The following is a 21,856-nucleotide window of genomic DNA, read 5'->3' on the forward strand; positions in this document are numbered from 1 at the left end:
GCCTGGTCACACACTCTGGTGGGATGGAACCCCATTCTTCAGCCAGCATTCGTCACAAGTCAGCCAACGTGGTCGTGTTGGTCACTCTGGCATGAACAGCACGACCAAGCTGATCCCACAAGTGCTCAGTGGGGTTGAATTCAGGACTGCTGGCAGACCATTCCATCCTCTCCACTCCCAAATTCTGGAGGTAGTCACTGATAAATCCCGCTCTGTGGGGGCGAGCGTTGTCATCTTGGAGGATGGAGTTTGGTCCCAGACTGTGGAGAAATGGGATTGCCACTGATTGCGGAATCTCATCGTGATATCTCTGCATTGAGATTGACTCCAATGATGACAAGCCTTGTTTTCCAGTGAGGGAGATGCCGCCCCACACCATCACACTGCCTCCACCAAAAGATGTTGCTCTATTGGTGCAGTAATCAGCACAGCGTTCTCCCTGTCTTCTCCACACTTTGACCCTACGATCCAGCTGTTGTAAGCAGAATCTGGACTCATTATTGTACAATTGGCATCACATGCCTGATTGTTAGCACAGGGGGGGTACCAGGATGTCAAATCAAGAGTCAATAGCAACAGCAAAATAAGCTGTTAGGCATTGTCAGAGAAGATTTGGCAAATTTTTCATGGCCTCAACCCACATACTCAGCTCTGCTGTTCATCCCAGAAATGCATGTTCCTTACAAATGTGTCACCATTTAAAAGGGAAATAAACAGGCTTTCCAACGGTAAAAGATTTATTGCCAAGCAGCTTTGTTGCAACATAAAATAATCTACCAAAGAGGGAGACTGCATCTAACTCAGTTTAGTTAGCAGTAATCCACTGCCACAGAAGTCCAAAACAATTAACAATAGGCCTTAAATTTATTAGTCACTTGATAAATAACTAGTGTTATTTATAACGCAGTAGCACATTTCTAATTAGAGACCTATAAAATACACATTAAACTTAATAAATCAATCATAATTAATCCTAAAGTAATTTTAAGTGGCAAATATCTGAGAAATGACTTTTACTGGACGATGACATAGCAAACATTCACACAACAACAACCCCACCGACACAGCTAATCATTGCAGCTTATTTTTATTCTTATATCCTACATATATTTGTAAGCATATAAGGGATAAAGACAGGTCATTTTAATTCTCCTCAGATGAGGCTGAACCTTCAGCTTTGGGGCCCCCTGTTGGCTTGTGGGTCACTATGCATTTGCACAGTACGCATATAGCAAGAAACGGCACTGAAAGATAGCAAAATCAGATAGACATCAATCAAACTGAAGTGACATCATTTCTGTGGTAGGAATGTTACAGGTTAACTAGTTCAGAATTTTGTATATTAACAGAAAACATTTGTTGCCAGAACAAGTGTTAAGTTGAAGCCAGAAGCTATTAAGCTTAGCTGCCGGTTAATGAAGCTGAAATTAACTGAAAAGAAATAGCTAGCCCATCTTACCGCAGGTACAAAAGACTTCAAAGCTCCATCATTAAAACTTAAATATGTTTTTTAAACCACAAAGCCGAAAAAGTTAAAAGAAATGTTCAATAATAGGTATAATAATACATAATAAGAGTATAGTTGTGTTTTTCAAGTTAAAGGCCCTTTAATTCAAAACTAAATGGACTTGCAAACAGCTGCAACAGGATCTTCTTCATTTATCTTGTGCAGAATGAGCCTAAGTTGGCTTAACACCTTTTTGGCTATTGTTGGTTGTATGTAATTTTCCTTTAAAAAAATGAAAAAAAAGTTTTCCCATGTACAGTAAGTTTCTGAACAGAAATAAGACTAGCAGCTGAGGTTGCAGGCCTAATATTCTCTTTCTAAGGATTTAAAAATCCTTAACCAAATAATTCAAGGGTCTAAAGAACTCTGAACATAATTCAGAAGTAGCTGTTACAGTTTTGTAAACAGCTTTAATGGTTTTCCATGCATTGCCTGCTTTTCTACACTGCAACATTAATAAAACAGCTAGCGTGACCATGGACTTGTAGTCTCTATTTTGCAAATTTCTCATAACTCAAAGTCTCAGAACCTAATGTAGGCTCATACTACCTCCCATAAACCTTTATTTAAATCACAACTCACTATTGTTTGTCCATTAATTTATGGCTTATTGTTGGAATGTTGATTATTATTCCAAAAGTTTGAAAATTTCTCAGCAAAATTTGAAGTGGACAGTCACACTGTATACAGAGAATAAAGACACACAAGTATGTTTATATTTATATAGTGTACAGTCTTGTAAACAAGTACCATCTTCCAGAGTAGTGCAGATTGTCTGACACCTCATGAGGGGAAAAAGGCCTGAAAACAGGAACTGCACCTCTCTTGAGGCATTAAATCTGATTATAAAACAACACTGATCTAACTCCGTCCCTGAGATTAGGCAGTGATTTCAGTGTACAGAATCAGTATACTGTCGTAAAGGCGGTTAATCAATTAACATTGTGTCAAACAGGACTGAAAGATTTAACTGTTGTTGTTTCTACAGCTGAATCCCCTGCAGACTCCAGTTACATAAAATAGACATTTGTTCAGTTTGAGCTGTTTAGCCACAGCCATCAGCCATGCAAAGGAGGTTAATGGAAGCAACTGAGCAGCATAAAAGTACTAACAGTGACACTAAAGACGACAACATACTGGATGAGTAACAACGCTGTGATATATCTGTGATTTACATCCCATGTGGGTCTGACATCTTCATGTGGCATTACAGCGTGATGTGAGGGTGTCAGAAATAGACTTTACTCTAATCATGCATTGTGGGCCACAACAGAAGTGTGAGCTGAGCTGATGGATCTGGGTCACCCGTCTCTGGAGTCACCTCTTAAACCATCCAGCACTCACTGTGTGTCTAAGAGCAGTGTGTCAGGCTGAGTCTGATCACGCCTTCTCGGTGCAGCTTGTAGAGCAGCTTGAACTCACTGGGTAGCTGGTGGGTCTCTTGCCATTTGGTGGTGAATTTGGTCCCTTTTTTGTCATAGTAATGGTAAGGCAGCTCCTTTCCTGTGTTGGGGTCCCAGCCAAAGGGCCAGAAGCCATAGAGGTGGATCTCATCACACATGGCAGAGGCCAGCGTGTACATGAGGATTCCAGTGCTGAGGCGTTTGGGGGAGAGGTTTTTAGTTTTCCAGTATCTGCAAAGGAGAGAACAAGTCAGCCATCAAAAATACCCCAGATTTGATAGACTGCATCCCATATTGCAACTAGTACCTGCTCCACATCATATTAGTGGCAGTAAAGCAGTCTCAAACTCCAACTGTAGCCCCTAGCCAGGGGTGTCAAACTCAAGGCCCAGGGGCCAAATTCTGCCCATGGAACTTTTATATCTGGCCCGCAAGACTATATCATATTTCTGTTATAAGCAGCCCACCACTATGTGGTCTGCAGATTTCCTTAAGTATAAAAATTCAAACTTATCCTTGATGATTTAAGATATCCTTGTTAAGTCATAAAATCTGAAAATGTAAGGAGTAAAAATAAATTAATTTGTGTTTTAATTTTATATTTTCAATTTTGCATCTCACAATTAGGACTCAAACTTGAGATTTTGACTTTTTACTTTGTACTTTGAGCATTTCAACTCATAATTTTGTCTTCTTATATAACATTTTGGGTCCGGTTGCAACCAGGAAATGGATCTGCCAGAAAATACACCGACCATGGACATTGGCCCCTCTATCATATTTGAAATGAGGAAAAAAAATGTAAAAAAAAAAAAAAAAGTGTTAATATTCACCACTATAAATAATAATGTGGGCAACAATACTGATATTCAGCTCAAGATGCTTTCATGTTAATCTTGCAAGACTAAAATAAGTCAGACTGAGGTTTATAAAGTTGCATCTTTTAACCTTTTACACCTACAGTATCAAACTTGTTATCTCAATTTCAATATGATTTAAAAATAATACAAGCCAAAAATAAAGATTATTGTACATGTAGGGAATCCAATAAATAGCCCTGTTGAAGTATCAGTAACAATTTGAGTGTTTCTCTTTTTTTATCTTTTTAAAACTGGTGACAGTATCCATGATAAATCACATTTTTTGTCACCGATTGACTTGCCATTTTTGATGTGCTGTATAAATATAATACACACTCTTTTCTTTGTTTATCAATTCAAAACCACCCAGTGTGTCAGCCCTGACTATGAGCAATTATTCCCTCACTCATTCAGATAAATCTCAACTGTCTTACTTGTTGACATCATGCATGATGTTTCCAGGCCAGGCCAGTTCGACCTTCAGTTGGCCCTTGTGCTCCACAAAGAAGTCCACTAGGGTCCTGGTTACTGTGGCTGAGGTATGAAGGAAGAAGGCAGGGATCCACAGGATGGCTCCCTCCAGCTTCTTCAAGTGGAGGAAGAAGTTATTCCTGTCTTGAATGGTCAGCAGGTTATTGTAGTATCTCTCGAGAATGCTGGGGTTGAAGGTGGTCAGGTTGGTTTTCCTGCCCACGTCCTTCGAGTACACCTCTGTGGGGGCGAAGTTACAGCGGAAGACAAAGTCAGCCTGGTCGATCTCTGGGCCACAGTGGCTGCCTGTCAGAATGCCACTGTTCCCCACCACAGAGCATATGCTGTAATGCTTGTTGTGAATGGGAGAGGTGTCTGGCAGCAAGGATTTGAAGTTGTTGCTGATGGAGAAGACATATTTATGGCTGGAGTAATCAAAGTGCATCAGCTGGCCCACACGCACGCTGTCCTTTGTAAGGGAGAAGTTTTTTGGAATGTCGATGTAGCTGAAGATATCTTTCCTGAAAGAAGAAAATCGCTTGTTACTCTGAACACTTAAAGATGGATGTTCATACTTATGGGCCCCAAAATGCAAAGGTACCCATTTAACAAGACAACAGACTTATTATGTAAACATGTGATACAGCCACAAGACATGGTGCACGAGTGTATAGCAACTGTGACAACCAACACTGTGCAGTCATTATATACTAAGTTTGAAAAAATTCTATGAATAATTGATTTGTCAATCCTCAAAATAATCCCTGAAAGCTTTGATGTACTGTATGTCTATTTTTAACCATATGATGGCTCATAATTCTCAAATGTGAGACATCCTTTTTTTTTCCTTCTGTATGTATTTTACAATATTCCAATTTGAACTTTATAGTCAGACAGTTTGTCATTTTGTCATCTTTTTAAAACAAATTTCTGGTAAATTTTAAACCAAATGAGAATTTTCAAGGAAAAGACAATATAAGTGGGACCTAGTGGTTAGATTGCACCCCATGTGAAGCCTCAACAATCCCCACTCTCTCTCCCCAGGTTCAGATGCCGCTGTCTTATCCAAATAAAGGCAAAAAGATTAAAAACAAATCTTTAAAAAAGTAGTATAGGTTCAGGCCTAAATCTAAAAGTTTTAGCACCATCTAACTAACAACTTAATGCAGCAGATAACTACGCAGTTTGGGGGGATTTATACAGCATTTCAGGAAATGGGGGCATTGCTAATATATATGGAAATAGGCATCAAAATTAAAAATAAGACAAAATGTTTTCAAAAGTATACTGATTAATGTTTCTCTGGTAAATCCCTTCCTTGTTATGTTGTACATATACTGAGGTTCTTCAACATACGAGAAAATCAGCCTTCTTATGGTAGCAGTGTAGCAGTGTTCAAGATTTAATGTTTCATACAATCATACATGGTCAGTAAAACTTGGATGAATATTTTTGTGGCATAACAATGGATAATCTTGAGTGTTCAACCTTTCCAAATAATCAAATACTTGATAATGAAAATCTCTTACCTCTGCTGGTAAAAAGCTGTCTTGTTGAACTTCCATTTGGATGGTTTTCCTTGAAGCTCCTCATTTAGGGCATTAGTTAGTGGGATGAAGGAGGGATCCAGAAAGTTCATGGCAAACTGAGACCTGTCAACAGTAACAAAAAACTGCTTAACTATCTCAGCTTCTTCATGTAGAGAGTATATACTACATACCTCAGACGCTTTTTCAGAGGGACTTTGACTAGCTGGCTATTTAAAGCAGCCCCTTTTACAGGCTACCTGCTTACAGAAGCTAGTTAGGTAGTTAAAGTTGCTGGTTAGTTCAGTTATAATTGTCAGTAGGCTATTAAACTGCTCAATAAAAGGTTTAGCTACTTGGCTGGAAGTACTGGGTGAATGCTTGATTTCAAATTGTTGAAATTGTTAGCATAGAGTGGTCGAATGTCCAGCTGTGTAGCTATGTCTACATGAATAAGATGCATTTCAGATAGTAGGCCAAAAGTAGAATGATAAAAAGATAAAATGTATGAGTAAATACATGCAATAGTATGGATGATTTAAAGCTCAAAGTCTTTGTGATGAGCATTTGATTTTGTTCCCCCTGTAGTTAAAGCAGTATAGGAGAGAATGGGTTGGTTGTCACACAGGTTATATCATTATATCTCACCATCATACCAAAATTTGGTGTGGAAATTTCCAAAATTGGGATCAGAGCTCACCTAAAGTCTTCTGTGGAGAAGGACAGCTAAACTTTAGGGTAGAGGACTTTTGTGTTTTTCATGTCAAATGGAAAATATTCAGCTCCACAGTAGTTTTCTTCTAGGCTTTTACACAGGGGGTTAATAACAAAACAATTGTTACCCTTTAAAAGTGTGAAGAGAAAGCTATAGTCTAGATTGTTGTTGGCTAGCTAACTAGTTGTTAGATGGTTGTAAGCCTTGATGCTAGTAAGAAATTCCAGTTGGGGTAGGTTGTCACATTCTCTTTGGGGTTGGTTGTCACAAGTAATGAGACGTGAACTTGTACTTCAGCTCAATTCACAGCCATTCAAGGGAGGTATTTGGGAATTGTTGGATGTGCAACCAGTGGGAACACAAACTCTGTTTAGCTGGAGTGCACAGGCCATACATTTGCCATTACCATAACTCAGTGTAGTAGAACGCGTGTAGCCTAGTTGAGTAGGTTATTACTGTTAGACCTATTTGTTCTTCGTGTTGCTATAGGCTGGCCTAACGATGTTCCTGTTCATGTTCCTAGCTCATTTTGTGTTAAGATGCATTAATTTGTGTGTTTGTCAACTTGTCAAAGCAATTAAAATTTCAAATTTAGTCCTGCCTTCTTGCCCTCTTTTTAAGATTTTTCCCATTAAAATAACATTGTGACAACCAACCCTATAATGTGTGACAATGTGTGTGGTTGGTTGACACAGTGTGTCTTAGTGTCTTTGATAGTTTATTACCTCTTTGTCACAATATGTTGGAAAATGAAAGGTATACACATTTTAAGCAAACAGCTTAATATTCAGTTTATTGTAGGAATGACTATTGAAAGATGTTTTGATGATGAACAATTCACACTAGAGTAAAAAATGTGACAAACAACCCTGCTCTCCCCCACAGTGCATTCAGAAAGTATTCAAACCACCCTCACTTTTTAAAATTTTCTTATTCATCAGCCTGATGCTACAGTCAAAAAAAAATGTTCTCATTAATCTACACTCAGTACCCCATCATGACAAAGTTAAAATAATTTAGATTTTTTTTGCAGATTTATTAAGAATAAAAAACAGAAATATCACAAAGACATAAGTATTCAGACCCTTGACAAAAGCTCTTGAAATCTAGCTTGTTCCTCCCATTTCTCTGACCTGAACATGCAAAACCAAAGGGTAGGGCTAAGATAAGGGCTGAGGGGTACGAATGGGATTCACCCTTAGTGTGCAGTGACCAAGCACCCGATGGCCACTCTGACTGAGCTCTAGAGATCCTGTGTGGTGTGTGGATATTCACATATACAGAATTCTAGAAGGACAAGCATTACTACAGCCCTCCACCGATCTTAAGAACATAAGATGAAGGGCAACATAAGAAAAATGAAAAAGTGACGGTGCTGAAACCTACCTATAGCAACATTGCTTTTGAAGGTCATAAAAAGCCATTCTCATCCATATCAATCTGTTTCATAACCAGCTCAAAACTTCTCACAGGAGCCTTAAGTGAAAGGCTATGCTTTGGATAGTTAGCTAAAAACAATTGGTAAACTAGAAAAGCACTCTGAGAGCGCAGACCTCCGCCATTAGCCCTATCTCCCAATAGTACAGAATCCTTTAAAAAATTCCTGGATCCAGACGGTGATCCGGATCACTCGCAACATCGAATCAGTTCTCCCCTATGCCATTTCTGACATTTCCTGAAAATTTCATCAAAATCCGTCCATAACTTTTTGAGTTATGTTGCTAACAAACTTACAAACAAACAAACAAACAAACCATGCTGATCACATAACCACCTAGGTGGAAGTAATTAGTTGAACTAGTTTGCTAAAAATACTCAAACATTAAAACTATCATATAACATCTAAGTGGTTAAGTTGTAGTCAAAAGTAGTGGATAAGTTGTACTGTATAAGATAGCTTCAGGTAATAGGAAACAGTTAAACTAGTCAGTTAAAAGCCTGGACATGGTCATGCTCTCAGTGACTTTTGAAGATCCATGATGGTAGGTGCCATATTGATTTTTTTTCAAATACATTTTCAGTCAACTTTGCAACAGGTAAAGATGTGGGGTTAAGGCAGGCCTTAATTGCTCCTACATGCCTACCTGCCTGTCAGATCAGCCATGCTCATAATTATGTATGACTCTTAGACTTTATATAAATGAAATGGATTAGTTTAACATAAAAAGAAATCATCCCTGTTCACTGTGTGAGTATAGACACAAGAGCTATTTGGACCAAAATCATTTTTGGTGCCAGGCTATAAACACATTTGGCCTAGTTCTGCTGTAAAAATAGGCATTATGATATGGGTGTCTATGAACACTGAAGCAACAGCAGTTTTTCTACACTTCAGTATCAACTTCAATGCTCTTTGTAATTATGATATGATGAAAAGGTCAGTCTAGATCTGATCTTTTTTGTAAAATTCATATAACAGAAAGTACAATCTAGTCCTGATGTTTTTGAAAAGTGTCTTTACATAACATTGGATATGAATCAGTGCTATAGAAATAAGATTGACTGACTAATTATAATGTGATTAACAGTATAAAATGGTTTAAGTACAGAGCCAAAAGCAGGGATGCACAATATTATTGTCATAATATCACTATCAGCAGATATTAGCCCAAAAACAAAATTAGTCATATCAGCAGATAGAAACATTTCTGAGGATATTTCAATGGTAGTATATTGGCAGTAAGGGATGAAGGAACTCAGCTGTTTAAAAGCCACTTTGAAATGAACAATGTTGTGCATCTGTGTTCATTAGCTTCATGCTAACATATAAAGGGAAATTAACATGAAAGTGCTAGTAGATTTAGCCTTGCTATGCTAATTTTTACTTAGGAAAGACCTATTTTACTTGGCAACACAAAGCTACATACACTACTGAGATCAGAGGTCATCAACTTCATTTGTACAGGGGCCAACTTTTCTCTCAGCAGACTCTTTGGGGGCTGGACTTTCAAATAAATGAAATGAAAACAGATTTGTATTTTATTTAAAAAAAAATGCTGGTAATTTTTAGACATTAAAAGTGAGATCGGCTCTATCACCAGACATTACTTCTTCCTTATTTTGTTAATGGTGTTCAAACAGCTTTAGGACGCAACAGCCACCGCCTGGTGGTAGTAATCCATTTAAATCAGATTTTGGTAGAAATCAATAGAAAAAAAAAAAATGCTTAAATCTTACTAGTATAATTGGAGAGCTGTCTGTCTGTCTTGATTTGCAAACCTCCCTGTTGCTCTAATTGGCATTCATACCTCTCAGAGGACTTCTTGGGTATACTCGGTCAAATCTAGAAGCATGACAGTAGATGTGGTTTCCTACGTCTCGACCACGAGTTATTGATTTTACTCTTTCTACTGCTAAATATGCTATACATATATATATATATATATATAATGGACTATTATGCAGGGAGGCAGTCTTGGCAGATGTTTGGGGAATAAAGAACTCTGACACCAGTCTGGCTCTTTGGCTCAAATAGTTGTCTGTGTGGCTCTCTAGAGCAGTGGTTCTCTACCCTCAGGACCCACTGGTTTCTCCAATGACAAATCCTGACAGTGACCATTCTTTTTTATTTTGTAGATGTTCAGGTCCCCTTTGTTGGACTTAGGAACAGTTTGGTAACAAACTCTAAAATAATCCCAGATCATCAAAGACCATGATAAACAGCAGAGACACTTTGACAGCAGGTTTCTTGAAACTTATCTCTACAGCTGAAAACAAGACGGTCCAACTTTATACCAGAATTCTTTTCATTGTTACCCACGCCGATGAAATTGGCAGGGGGTTATGTAAAGGGTTCCGTATCTTTTATATTTATTTATTTATTCGTTTTTTTATTCAATAAACAGAAGCACAGCTGACATTTTGACTTACTACGCTAAATCAGAACATCAGCTGTGAAGGTTTATTGTTTGGGGGTGTTAGAGGTTTGGTGAAGAGGGTTGGGTGGCAGAAGAACCTGTTTTCTTCTTCTTCCACTCAGGTTTTCTCAGCCCCAAGAAGTTTCTGAACCGTTTAAACCTGGACATCTGCTTGGGTTCTGGCTCTGGAGGCCCGTCTTTAGAGGCTATGGCCCCCTCTTCCTCCTAAGGTTCTGGCTCTGGAGGCCCATCTTCAGATGCTGTGGCCCCCTCTTCCTCCTCAGGTTCTGGAGGCCCATCTTCAGATGCTGTGGCCCCCTCTTCCTCCTCAGGTTCTGGCTGAGATGTTTCTGCAGAAGTTCCAGGAGTTTCTGCCACAGCATTATTGATGGTCACCCCCGTGGACTTCAGCTCATCTTGGTCCTCCTCACTGCTCTGTCTTTCTGGAGGCATGCAGCTGTCTTTCTCCCTCAGCTGGTCAGAAAGCACGGCATTTTTGGAGGTGAGAAGGGCTGATCTGTGCTTTCAGCTCCTCCACCTCTCTAACACAGATGCTCTCTGACTTCTCTTGTTCTTGAAGGAGAAAGGTTATTCTGTCCCTCTCCTCCTGCAGCTCTGCAGCAAATTTCTCTTGAAGGGCTTCGTGGGACATTTGGAGTTCCTTGAAGGCTTCTTCAGTGGCCTTGTGGCTCATGAGCTGTCCCTTAAGGTCATTCAGCTAAGTCTTGTGCATTTCCTCCTTGTCCAAAGCAGCCTTCCTCAGTGCAGACATCTCCTCTGAGGTCTTCTGAAGGAGGACTTCCTGTTCTGCCCTCAGAGTCCGAATCAGCTGGTCCTGGAGCTCTCTTTCTGTTTGGGCCTGAGTTTGTTCCCCAAGCAGAAGAGAGTCCACCTGCTGTTTGGCAGTGGCCATGTCTGCTTCATGTTGGGTCCTCAGCTGGTTGAATGACATCGTCATGTTGCTCAGCTCTTCCTGGAGGGCCTTGTTTTTCTCCTCTTTTTCCTTGAGCTCCCTGGTGAACTTCTCGGTGCTTATCAGGTGTGCCACCTTCAGCTCCTCACAGTCGGCATGCCGTTCTTTTTTCTTTTTCTGCCTCTTGTTATCATTCACCTGCTGTATCTCCTTGCTGCTGTATTTCTCCAACCTCTCCAGCTCCCTCTTGGTCTCTTTGCCCTGGTTGATATACATTTCTTTCAGGGCTTTCTTATTTTTGAGCTGCTGTCTCATCTCTAAAGCGTGGAGGAGCCGCCCATGTTTGATCTGTTTCCACAAAGCAGTCTGGTTTGGTTCAGTCCAGTCTTTTCTCGGTTTCGCTCATTAATTTCTGATTGTCTTCATTTGGTCAGTCTCACCAACCTCCAGCCTCTTAAGAACACTTAAGAACATCTGGTATCTGCTGTTCTCGGTGGTGTTAAAGGAGCATCAGTTTTTGTTGTAAAAGCTATAATAAGCTCGATAGCTTCTGCAGCAGGAACGCTCCCCTGTAATCCACCATTGTTGTTTTGGTTCGACATGCACATGCGGCTGAGCTACGCTATGTGTGACAATCGTTTCAAGAAAGATGTGGTTGGCTGTCCACAAGGAGAAGACATGGTAAGCGTTTACAGATTTGTGCACTCTGGGACCCTGTATCATAAAGTAGTGTTTATGGCCTCCCAAAACACATGGATGAAATGCCGATACGACAAATAACTTTTGCATATACTCCTGAATTCATCTCCGTGTGGACGGGGCCCAGAATCTCTGTAGTGAATTGGGATCAATGCCTCTTTTTGTCTGATTTAAAAATTCCACAATTTTGAATTCAAGCTGTTTTTTATTGTTGTTTCAATTTGATTTTTTTGTGCTGCCTTAAAGTAGGGGAAATTCACTTCCTGTTTGGATACAGACCTGCTTTAATTTTGAAAGACAATTAGTAAATTTGAGCACATTGTAAACCCAGATTTTGTTTCCTGTGCATTTTTCTTGTTATCATTCCACATTTTTTTCAAACAATTTCAAATAATTTGAGCTGTAACAAAAATATTTACATTTTTAGAGTACTCTTCACTTAAAACTAAAATGAGTTCTATCAACTCATAAAATAGAGTTGAAATAGCTGGGTTTTTAAAGTTAACACAACTCAATTTTAACCACCTTTTTACTTAATTTGTTTAAACCAAGTAAACTAAAGTAAATTGAGTCCTTTAGCTGTTCTGGCCAAGAAGTACACGTAACTTGTTGTTTAGGTAACAGTTACATGGGGGCCAATCTTTTTTTTTTTTAGAAACAAAACGGACTATTAAAAAATCATTGCCCATCCCTTCCTCCATGTTAGTCTGTGTACATTAAAGGGGACATATTTTACCCATTTAAAACAAGTTTATATTGGTCTCAGAGGTTCCTAAAACATGCTTATGAAGTCTGTTGCTGAAAAACACTCCAGTATTGGATTTTAGTATGTCAAAAAACCCCTCTGTTTCAGCCCTGCTCAGAACGAGCTGTTTCTGTGTCTGAGGCTTTAAAAGTTACTCAGCTGTCTGACTTCGCCTCTGACCATGCCCCTCTCTGGAAATGAAGAGGTTCTTAAGGGTATTGTGGACAGGCCAGGGGCACATACTTTAGTTAGAAGAGCCCGAAAAAGTGATTTTTGAATAATATGTCCCCCTTAAGGCAGAACCCTTGTATCGGGATCCGTGCAGGTATCTGATGAGTTGGAAATATTCAACAAATTGGACCCTAATAGGTGGGGATCAATTATGGGGCCACCACTGGTGGGGCCAAAATGATGGGATGCCAGAGTTTCTTGCCATATCACGCCATGTAAAGCTCAGGGAAACTGCATCAGCACCTCGGACAGCTCGCTGTTAGATTGACAAGAAGCATTTGGCCCCCAGATTGAGTCGATGATAATGTGTGAATCTTGCACCCTAGGCCAGACACCTGTTTTTATATTTACCACATCACATCCATATAGCTACATGGTGAAAAAATACTTACCGAAACCCCGCGTGAAACATTATCCTGGGGCCTCCCATGTAGTATTTGGAGGAGGTGAAGAGACTGTCTTTCCTCAGGGACACATAGCTGATGAGCGACAGTATGAGCACAGCGACGCACAGAATAACCAAACCCAGGGCCTTGGCGATGCGGACCATCTTGGGAGCGTTTACATTCCCTGTATGTAGCTGCAACGAGGCGTTGGCCTATGTTTTCATTGCGGGGACCTCTCAGTGCTGCTGCCCGCCTGTAGGACATAGACAAACCAGCGCTCATCGGCTCCTACAGTCGTATAAAATGGACGGCTGGTGGTGGTCGGTTGCATGGTAGTGATGCCCCGGCTCGGTCCGCTCTCATTCCTCCGTCTGTCTGCTGTTTCACACTCCGCTGCGACTCCCCTTCAGGCTGCCAGCTTAATCAAGGAGATGGAGCAGAAATGCGTGTCAACACATCACAGCGAGCGAACAGACAACCCCCGTCCACAAGCAGCACCACCACAACCAGCAGCATCACCAACGCCACCTCCGCCCCCCTCGCTTTATTACACACTCTCGCGCATGGACACACACAAACACTGAGTCGGGCTTCTTTGCAGCTTCTAGCATAAAGGGAAGCGTATGCACTAATAAAGTGAGGAAGACAGAAATAGAGCGATATGGTGAAAAGATGTGATGAATAGGCGTTGAAATCCCATAGCATGCCCCCCGGTCTTTGATCTTAACATTACACAAGTGAACTAATGGAACTGGTCCTTATTTGAATGTTGCTGCATTTGACTTAACTGTATTTCAGGAAAAAAATGTTTATTTTGTACTACAGTTGTTTTACAGATTTAGTCACAAGTGATGGAATAAGTATTCTATTATGACAACAGTACTAAAACTACAATGTAAAGAATTTCCCATTAACTGAAAGGTCAAATATTTTACCCCTTTAAGACAAGTTTATGTTGGTCTCAGAGGTCCTTAAAACATATCTGTGAAGTTTGACATTCCAGTATTGGATTTTTGTATGCCTAAAAAACCCCTTTGTTTCAGCCCTGCTAAGAACGAGCCGTTTCTGTGGCTTTAAATGTTAATGAGCTGTCTGACTCCGCCCCTCTCATGAAATGGGTGTGGCTTAATGGATGTGGCTCTCCTGATCCTTCTCCCCAGGATCAGGAGAAGCCAACCGAACCTGGCGGTGCTAACTCCCCACATGGCATCATGAGGGGAAAACCTGCGAGCGGCTTGTTTTGGCACACATTCTCTGAAAAGGTGGAGAAAGTGGGGGGTGTGTTCTGATTCTTGGGGGGATAGTGGACAGGCCAGGGGCACAAATTTTTGTCAGCAAAGCCTGAAATCAGTAGCTACATTGCAGTTTTATTGTCCCTGTCCACTGAAGCCTTAAAGGAACAAGCATACACTCCTTTAATTTTACTTAATTTTCAAAAATCTCTTATTTTCTTAATATCTGGACTTATTTATGCTATTATCTCACTCCCTTGATAACAAAGTAAATTTCTCAGTACCACTGGAAAACCATAAAATTAACCCATTATCACAGTAAAATCAGTGTTGTTATCCAGAGTTATTATAAATCTGACAAGATCTCAAGACAAGAAATGACCAGGATTTACATGGCAATCGTATCTCTTTCTTCCAGTGTTTTTAGGTCATTACTGCTCCACTAATTTGTAAAATTTGATATACTGTTGCATAGCTCTTCACTGTGATGTATACTACAAAAGACCAATGTTTGTAGCAAACTCTCAAGTGGAAACCATTTTTTACTCCAAAAAGTTTGAGCTCAGCAAAAACAGCCCTCTAAACAGTTTGATAATTCTTTACTTACAAACCACATACAAACCCAACAAATCTGAAGAAAAACAGACTTAATTGATCGATAGTTTTTCCAAAACTTAAATATTCGTGTTTAATCATAAAGATTAAACTTAATTGAACTAATGCATTTGGGTCTAGGGCTAAAATGTCATACATAAATACATCAGCTATAAAGTTCAGAACTTTTGGTTCTTTGGTATATAATTTTTAAAAACATCTTCTCGGCACCCTTTAAACTTCAGAAAATTCTGAATAAATGTTGCAGTTGTAGCTCATTCTCACTATGAATGCATGCATTTGAACCAGACTGATTTAGAGACAAATCTCTATGTTGACAATTTGCAGTTTAAATATGATTTTTAAATCAGCCAATTTAAATACACTACCTCCAGTGCACATTTCAAAGAACAAACAGGTAAATTAAAATACACATAGTAAGGAAACAGTAGGTAAAAAGTTATTTTCTTTACTTGAAAGGATTACTTCTGATCCCTTATAACACATTACACATTGTATTCTAATACAACATACATTACGTAGCTTTCACAAAACATACATTTTTTTTTCATCTTTTTACAAGTTATGTACATTTTTTCCTAGTTTTTACAATAAGCTTATCTTGGTAAACATGAACATCCATTCATTATTACACATTTTAATGTATCCATGCATATACAGTCTTGTGTTTTTACACTACCATGTCACATTAGAAGTGTATATAACATACATTTGCAGAATACTGTCAATACGAATGTTTATGAGTATAAAAACTGGTATTAAAAAAAGTTGGAGCATGTGCTAGTGTGTTAGCTGTCTCTAACAGTGAGTGTACCTCATGACTGACATCAGTTAGCTCTCACTTGTGCTTCACTGATATTTTTTGGAATGTGCCAAGCTGGGACACAAACTAAGATAAGGAGAACATTTTGAAGAAAGACATTCAGATGCATTGCCATCAAGCTGCCAAGGTATTGCAATTTTCTGATTTGCATTTCTAGGATATGTTTTCTTATAAGAAACAGACAATGAACTGAATCAAAACAGGCACTTATGATCTAAAACTTTCACTTGGCACAAAGTACAAAGAGTAACACAAAAGTTTTTGCACCGTAACAATGTGACAACCTCAAATCAGTAAGAGTTCAAGGACAAAAACACACATCTGTGAGCTATAACACAATGAGGACTCGTCACTTTCTGCTGGTAACTAAGGCAGAGGGGAAGAAGGATCCTTCACCGTCACTTCCTGGTGAACCACATGGGCTTTCTTCTCCACAGCTCATGTCCTCACACGAGTCCTCGCTACAGAGGGTAAAGACATTAAAGGTCATATATTTATATTAGTCTCAGAGATCCCCAAAACATGCCTGTGAAGTTTGTTGCTGAAAAACACTCCAGTATTGGATTGTTGCATGTCTAAAAACCACCCAGTTTCAGTCCTGCTCAGAACAAGCTGTTTCTGTGTTTGTGGCTTTAAATGTTAATGAGCTGTCTGACTCCTCCCCTGACTACACCCCTCTCAGGAAATGGATGTGGCTCTGAATGAGAGGAGTGCGACCAAACCTGGGGGTGGTGCTAACTCCCCCCATGACATCATGAGGGGAAAATCTGAGAATGGCTTCTTTCTTGTTGTGGGTAAATCTGTCAAAAAACAATCCCGCTGTAGCTATTCTGCCTCTGAGCTGTAAAGAGCAGGGATCCCAGGTTTGGCAGGGTGCATAGAACTACCATGACTTGATACCAGATTTAGGCAAGAGAAAAAATGCTTGGACTAAAAGTAAAGACTAAAATGTGAGGACTTTTTATGGACTAAAACTACACTAAAATGATTTGCTTTTTCATCAACTAAAACTAGACTAAAACTAAAAAGGATAGAAATGACTAAAATGTGACAAAAACTAAAATGCATTTCATTTACAAACTAAAACTAAGACTGAAATTAAAAATAGCTGCCAAAATTAACACTGATTTGCAGTAAATGCACTGCAAGCGTCTAAAGTTACTGCAATAAATGAGAACAATAACAACCTTTTGATTTATTCAAATAAAATCATCAGCTACTGTCAGGTTAATTGGTGCCAATTTGGGGGTAAAAATCAGCTCTTTATTGGATATTAACATATTTTAGATGCAGGTATTACAAAGCTTTAACAGTAGCAGACAAGAAAACTGTGAGCTCTAGCTAGCATGCACTGTCTAATTTTTATTTATTGGACTTCATATGGTTTTGCATGAATTTGGACCAGGGTAATAGCTCATTACAAATTTGCCTCATCATGCAGGCTCAGTGTCAAGGCTTTGCATACAAGCATATAGTGGCTACTTTTTAACACTGTGAATTTAATATATTTGGTAATGAATCCATGGACTTATTCTATGTGAATTTTAAATATTAACATTGAAAAGTTTATATATATATATATATATATATATATATATATATATATATATATATATATATATATATACTGTATTTGAGATGCCACAAAAAGCTTGATTTCCTTTTTAGAAAAGCATAAACTGGCTGAACAGGAAATGCAAAGATCTGACCCAAAATGCTACATTCTTCAGTTTTCATTCTATTCTGTATATTAGCAGATTACAGCCATCAAACTATTCTACATGCCTTGTTTGCACCAGACAAGTTTATGGAAGTCTTAGGAGTTTGAATTTCTCTTTGGATATTTTATGACAAAATTACCCTAAGACACTTTTGACAATTAAACTGAATCTTAACTATTGTTTTTTTGCAGCCCTACAAGGAAGATAAGAAATTAAGCAACAATAAGGTCAGACAGAATGACATCTAATAGCTAGTCATCAACTAAACTGTATCAAATTAAGTTTTAGGTTTGCAAGACTGTCTTTTTTGCATGTGACTCTACCCTCTTTTCAAATAACTGATGAATGACAGATGCTGTGAATTTTTAACTCAGGTCATTGAGGAATCATAACTCTGCCCATATCTCACCACCAAAACCCATTACATACAGCATGTAAGAATGGAAAAACAGCGATATTAACCTCTCACTCTCATCCAAGCTCCCCTCGGGAATGGTTGGCAGGCCGGGAACACTAAAGTGATTGGCCTGAAGATTCTGTGCAGTTCTCCTGGAAACAATCCAGACCAGCTTTTTGTTGTCTGGTTTGTTACATTCACTTGAATAGTATTTACTCATGCACTTGGCCACAAGTTCCTTCCAGTGGAGCAGCTCGCTGTCACTGATCTGCGAAAAAAAAAGAATCAGGAATCATTTGAGAGGCCAAGAACAAAAATAGTCTTTCAACATGCTGTTAACAACATGTCAGGGGTTGTTTTGCCCCCCCAAAAATGTGAAAATGTTGTCGCACAGCCATGATAATTTAACAGAAGTAATTATAATAGAACGCACTGAAATGAAGGTCGTGTGGGATATGGAAAAAGAAATAGACAAAATGTAAACATTTAAGCCATAATGAGGGCTTAAATACCCTTACATATGACACTATAGTTTTGATATGAAGTGGGTAATCAAACAGTGACACAAAAGAGATGAATGCTTCTAGATCAGAGTCTGAGAAAGTCTCCAGAATGACCATAAGCAGACGACTGACGGAACAAGGCTTAAAGGGAAGAATAGCTGCTAAGAAGCCATTATTGAGGCCTGCAAACATCCAGAAACGCCTCAGATTTGCCAGGGAGCACAAACACTGGACTGTTGATGACTGGAAGAAGATACCCTGGATGGACGAGTCCAAGTTTGAGCTGGAGAATGTTTTGATGCCAGATGCATTGCACCCACAGTGAAACATGGTGGAGATTCCATTATGGTATGGGGTTCCATTTGTGGATACAGTGTGGGAACATTAGTGAAAATCTACGGTATCACAAGAACGAACTAGCACAACATCTTAGTGCATCATGGAATCCCTTCTGGACTGAATCTGATTGGTGGTGGGTTCATATACAAACAAGACAATGACCCCAAGCATACTTCAAAGCTGTGCAGAGACTATTTGACCAAGAAAAAGGAATCTGGAGTACTGGAACTGATGGACTGGCCAAGTCAAAGTCTGGATTTGAATCCTTTTGAACAAATCTGGGATTTAGTAGTTTCAAAGATTGATCGCACAAAAGTTTCATCTAAAGGAAGTCTATGGGAACAGCTAGAAACTATTTGGAACTCAATAGCAAAAGAGACTGTGGAAAAGTACATAAAAACAATGCCAGCAAGAATGCAAGCTGTTATCAAGGCCAAAGGAGGCCATACAAAATATTAAGTTTTTGGTTATTATGTGTGAAAAAGGACTATTTAGTTGTTTCAGTTTGTTATTCGCCAAATAAATAACAATAACTTTTTTAGTTTTTGAACAAGTTTTTGAAAGATTTCTAAAATATTCATCTTTTCTCGTTTTTATGACAGGGGGTCTAATAAATTTGTTAAGCACTGTACATCTGACATAGTACACCACATGAAACCAATAACAAGAAATACATTTGGAAAAATATACTATCTAAAATTCTTGTATTTCTTTATTAAGTACAGAAGCAAAATACATGTGTTTACCCTTAAATGTCTTTGGAATTGTTGTACAATCTTCAACAAGGCAATGGACTGGAGGGCTTCAAACTCCTGAGCAATAAGGGACAGCGCCAGCACTGATGGCTGTAGGGCAGAAAAATAGGAGAAAAATCAGTTGCATGGCTCAAAGTGAACAATGCAATGCTGTAAAATTTTCTCCTGAGATCAAACCTTACTTTTGCTTTAGAGAAAACAAGCCGGCATAAGCAGGCTTTAAGCTGGGCTTCCAGTCTCCCAATGCTTGGGATCTCCTCCCTTAAAATATAGAGGGAATCCTACAGTAATCGCCAGCACAAACCTGATAATGCACAATCTATTTGACCCAACTCCATGCACACAGGAGCAATGCACCTGCTACAACATCAAAGCCATATAAAAGAGTATAGTGAAGTGATTACCTTCCAGCAGACAGGGATGTGAAGGCGGAGTAGTAGAGGTGGAGGAAGGTCAAGGCAGTCACTGGTTCAGGCTCTAGACTCAGCTTCTCTGAGATGATTTTCTCCATGCGACACAGGTCTGACACAGTGAACTTGCTTTGGCTGATGCGAATGAGTTCATGGGTAGGTGACACATTGCTTGCTTCCTCAACCATTTTAGCTGCAATGTGAAGGCAGCAGACTCCGATGCAGGGCAAGTGTTTTGGCTGCACCTAACAATATGACACAGAAGTGATAAGTGTGAGTCAACATCCCATGATTCAAGGTCATTACGGGTATGCACACATCTTTCTAGTGACTGAAATGTGTTTTCAAACATGTGAAGAGGTAGAATGGTGTGGGAAAACTAGATGCAATTTTTAACGTGTAACAAGCTGGTTCAGACAAGCTCTACATGTAACAAAGTCACTACTCTGCTGTCTTGGCCAGGACACTCTTGAAAAAGGGATTTTTAATCTCAATGAGGTTTTCTCCTGGTTAAATAAATGTTAAATAAAATAAATAATTTTTGAAAACTGTAAAATAATGTACTATTCCATTCAACAACATCAAAACCTACCTTCATGATGGTAAGGAATCTGTCAAGCAAATTGACAGCTTGAACAAAGGTTTGGGTGCTGTAGCCAAAGAAACTGGTCAGACCCCACAGTTCCTCCACTCTGGTGTCTCTGCATTTTGCAGACACTCCACTGTGATTCTGAAAATACATTATAACATCTTAGATAGACATTGCTAAAAATAGCATCTATTGTTAGCATCTTTATGTCTGCATGGGCAGCCAAAAACATGTAAAAGTAGGTCAGTGGGTTACCTCTGTAGTGGCCGACTCCATCAGCTTCAGGCCAGCCTCCTTTGGAAGAAATGTGTGCTCCTTTGCACAACATGACTTCAACTCCTTTAAGAGCAAACTGTCAATGACGCGAACATCCCTCATCCTGGAGAAAAACATACTTCAATGTCGATGTTGCAATGCAAATGCAGAGAAAGTAGATAAGTGGGAAACAGAGGAAATTGTCAAACAGACGAGAAGAAGGGGACACAACATGGTTTCTCCGCCTAAACCACACCTACTGAGTGTCAGGTATCATTGGAAGATTGCCCTACCGCCCAAGTACCAAAAATTCCTCATCAAATTCCTGAAAAGTAAGCTGTCGTTACAATATCATAACATCCTGATGGGGATAATCCATAAAACCGATAAAACTCTGCTGAAATCAAGTTGTCACATCTTTTGGCTTCATGTTAAATGTCTACTTAGCAACAGAAACTAGGTCAAATAATCAGAGAAGGGGCACAATATTACACAATACTTAAGAATTTAAATTAATAGGCTTAAGCTGTTTACTTCACTCAGCTTTTAAAACCACGATCTCGGCAGCACAACACCCATTAAAGTCATAAAGCGGTAATACATGCACTTATTGCGCCAATGTTAGCTAGCTTAGCTAAAGGTCTGCTGTCGTACCAACAAACCGCAATCTTACCTTGCCCTGTAGCTGCAGACCAGCTAGATAATAATAGCTGTCACACTTCTCAGTTCTTCATGTTTCCATTTTGTTAAAAACTGATGGGCGGAAAATGCTAAAACGAGACAGTTGGTCCCTGTTGAAGAGAGGGTCCGCCCTGAATAAACAAACAACCCCTGATCTGCAAGTAAACGACAACGACCACAATGCACCACAGTAGTCCTTACGTCACTATCACAAAAGCGGATG

The 21,856-nt window shown here is 39.3% G+C and overlaps 2 protein-coding genes across 2 annotated transcripts; both read right to left on the reverse strand.

Moving 5' to 3' along the window:
* Positions 1–641: 641 nt before the first annotated feature.
* LOC121510293 (sia-alpha-2,3-Gal-beta-1,4-GlcNAc-R:alpha 2,8-sialyltransferase-like) lies at positions 642–13,730 on the reverse strand. The gene is made up of 4 exons (XM_041788272.1): positions 13,320–13,730; positions 5,771–5,893; positions 4,205–4,762; positions 642–3,141 (listed from the first exon to the last, which is right to left on the reverse strand). Exons 1-4 carry the CDS (start codon positions 13,475–13,477, stop codon positions 2,859–2,861), a joined length of 1,122 nt encoding a protein of 373 aa, XP_041644206.1. The 5' UTR covers positions 13,478–13,730; the 3' UTR covers positions 642–2,858.
* Positions 13,731–15,592: 1,862 nt separating this feature from the next.
* LOC121510294 (cyclin-G2-like) lies at positions 15,593–21,794 on the reverse strand. Its single transcript, XM_041788274.1, has 8 exons — positions 21,626–21,794; positions 20,953–21,076; positions 20,701–20,838; positions 20,103–20,353; positions 19,881–19,959; positions 19,690–19,788; positions 18,167–18,369; positions 15,593–16,444 (listed from the first exon to the last, which is right to left on the reverse strand). The coding sequence occupies exons 2-8, from the start codon at positions 21,073–21,075 to the stop codon at positions 16,333–16,335; spliced, it is 1,005 nt and encodes a 334-aa protein (XP_041644208.1). The 5' UTR covers position 21,076; positions 21,626–21,794; the 3' UTR covers positions 15,593–16,332.
* Positions 21,795–21,856: the final 62 nt, after the last annotated feature.

This window comes from Cheilinus undulatus, linkage group 5 (genome assembly GCF_018320785.1).
Source record: "Cheilinus undulatus linkage group 5, ASM1832078v1, whole genome shotgun sequence".
Lineage (NCBI taxonomy): Eukaryota > Metazoa > Chordata > Actinopteri > Labriformes > Labridae > Cheilinus > Cheilinus undulatus.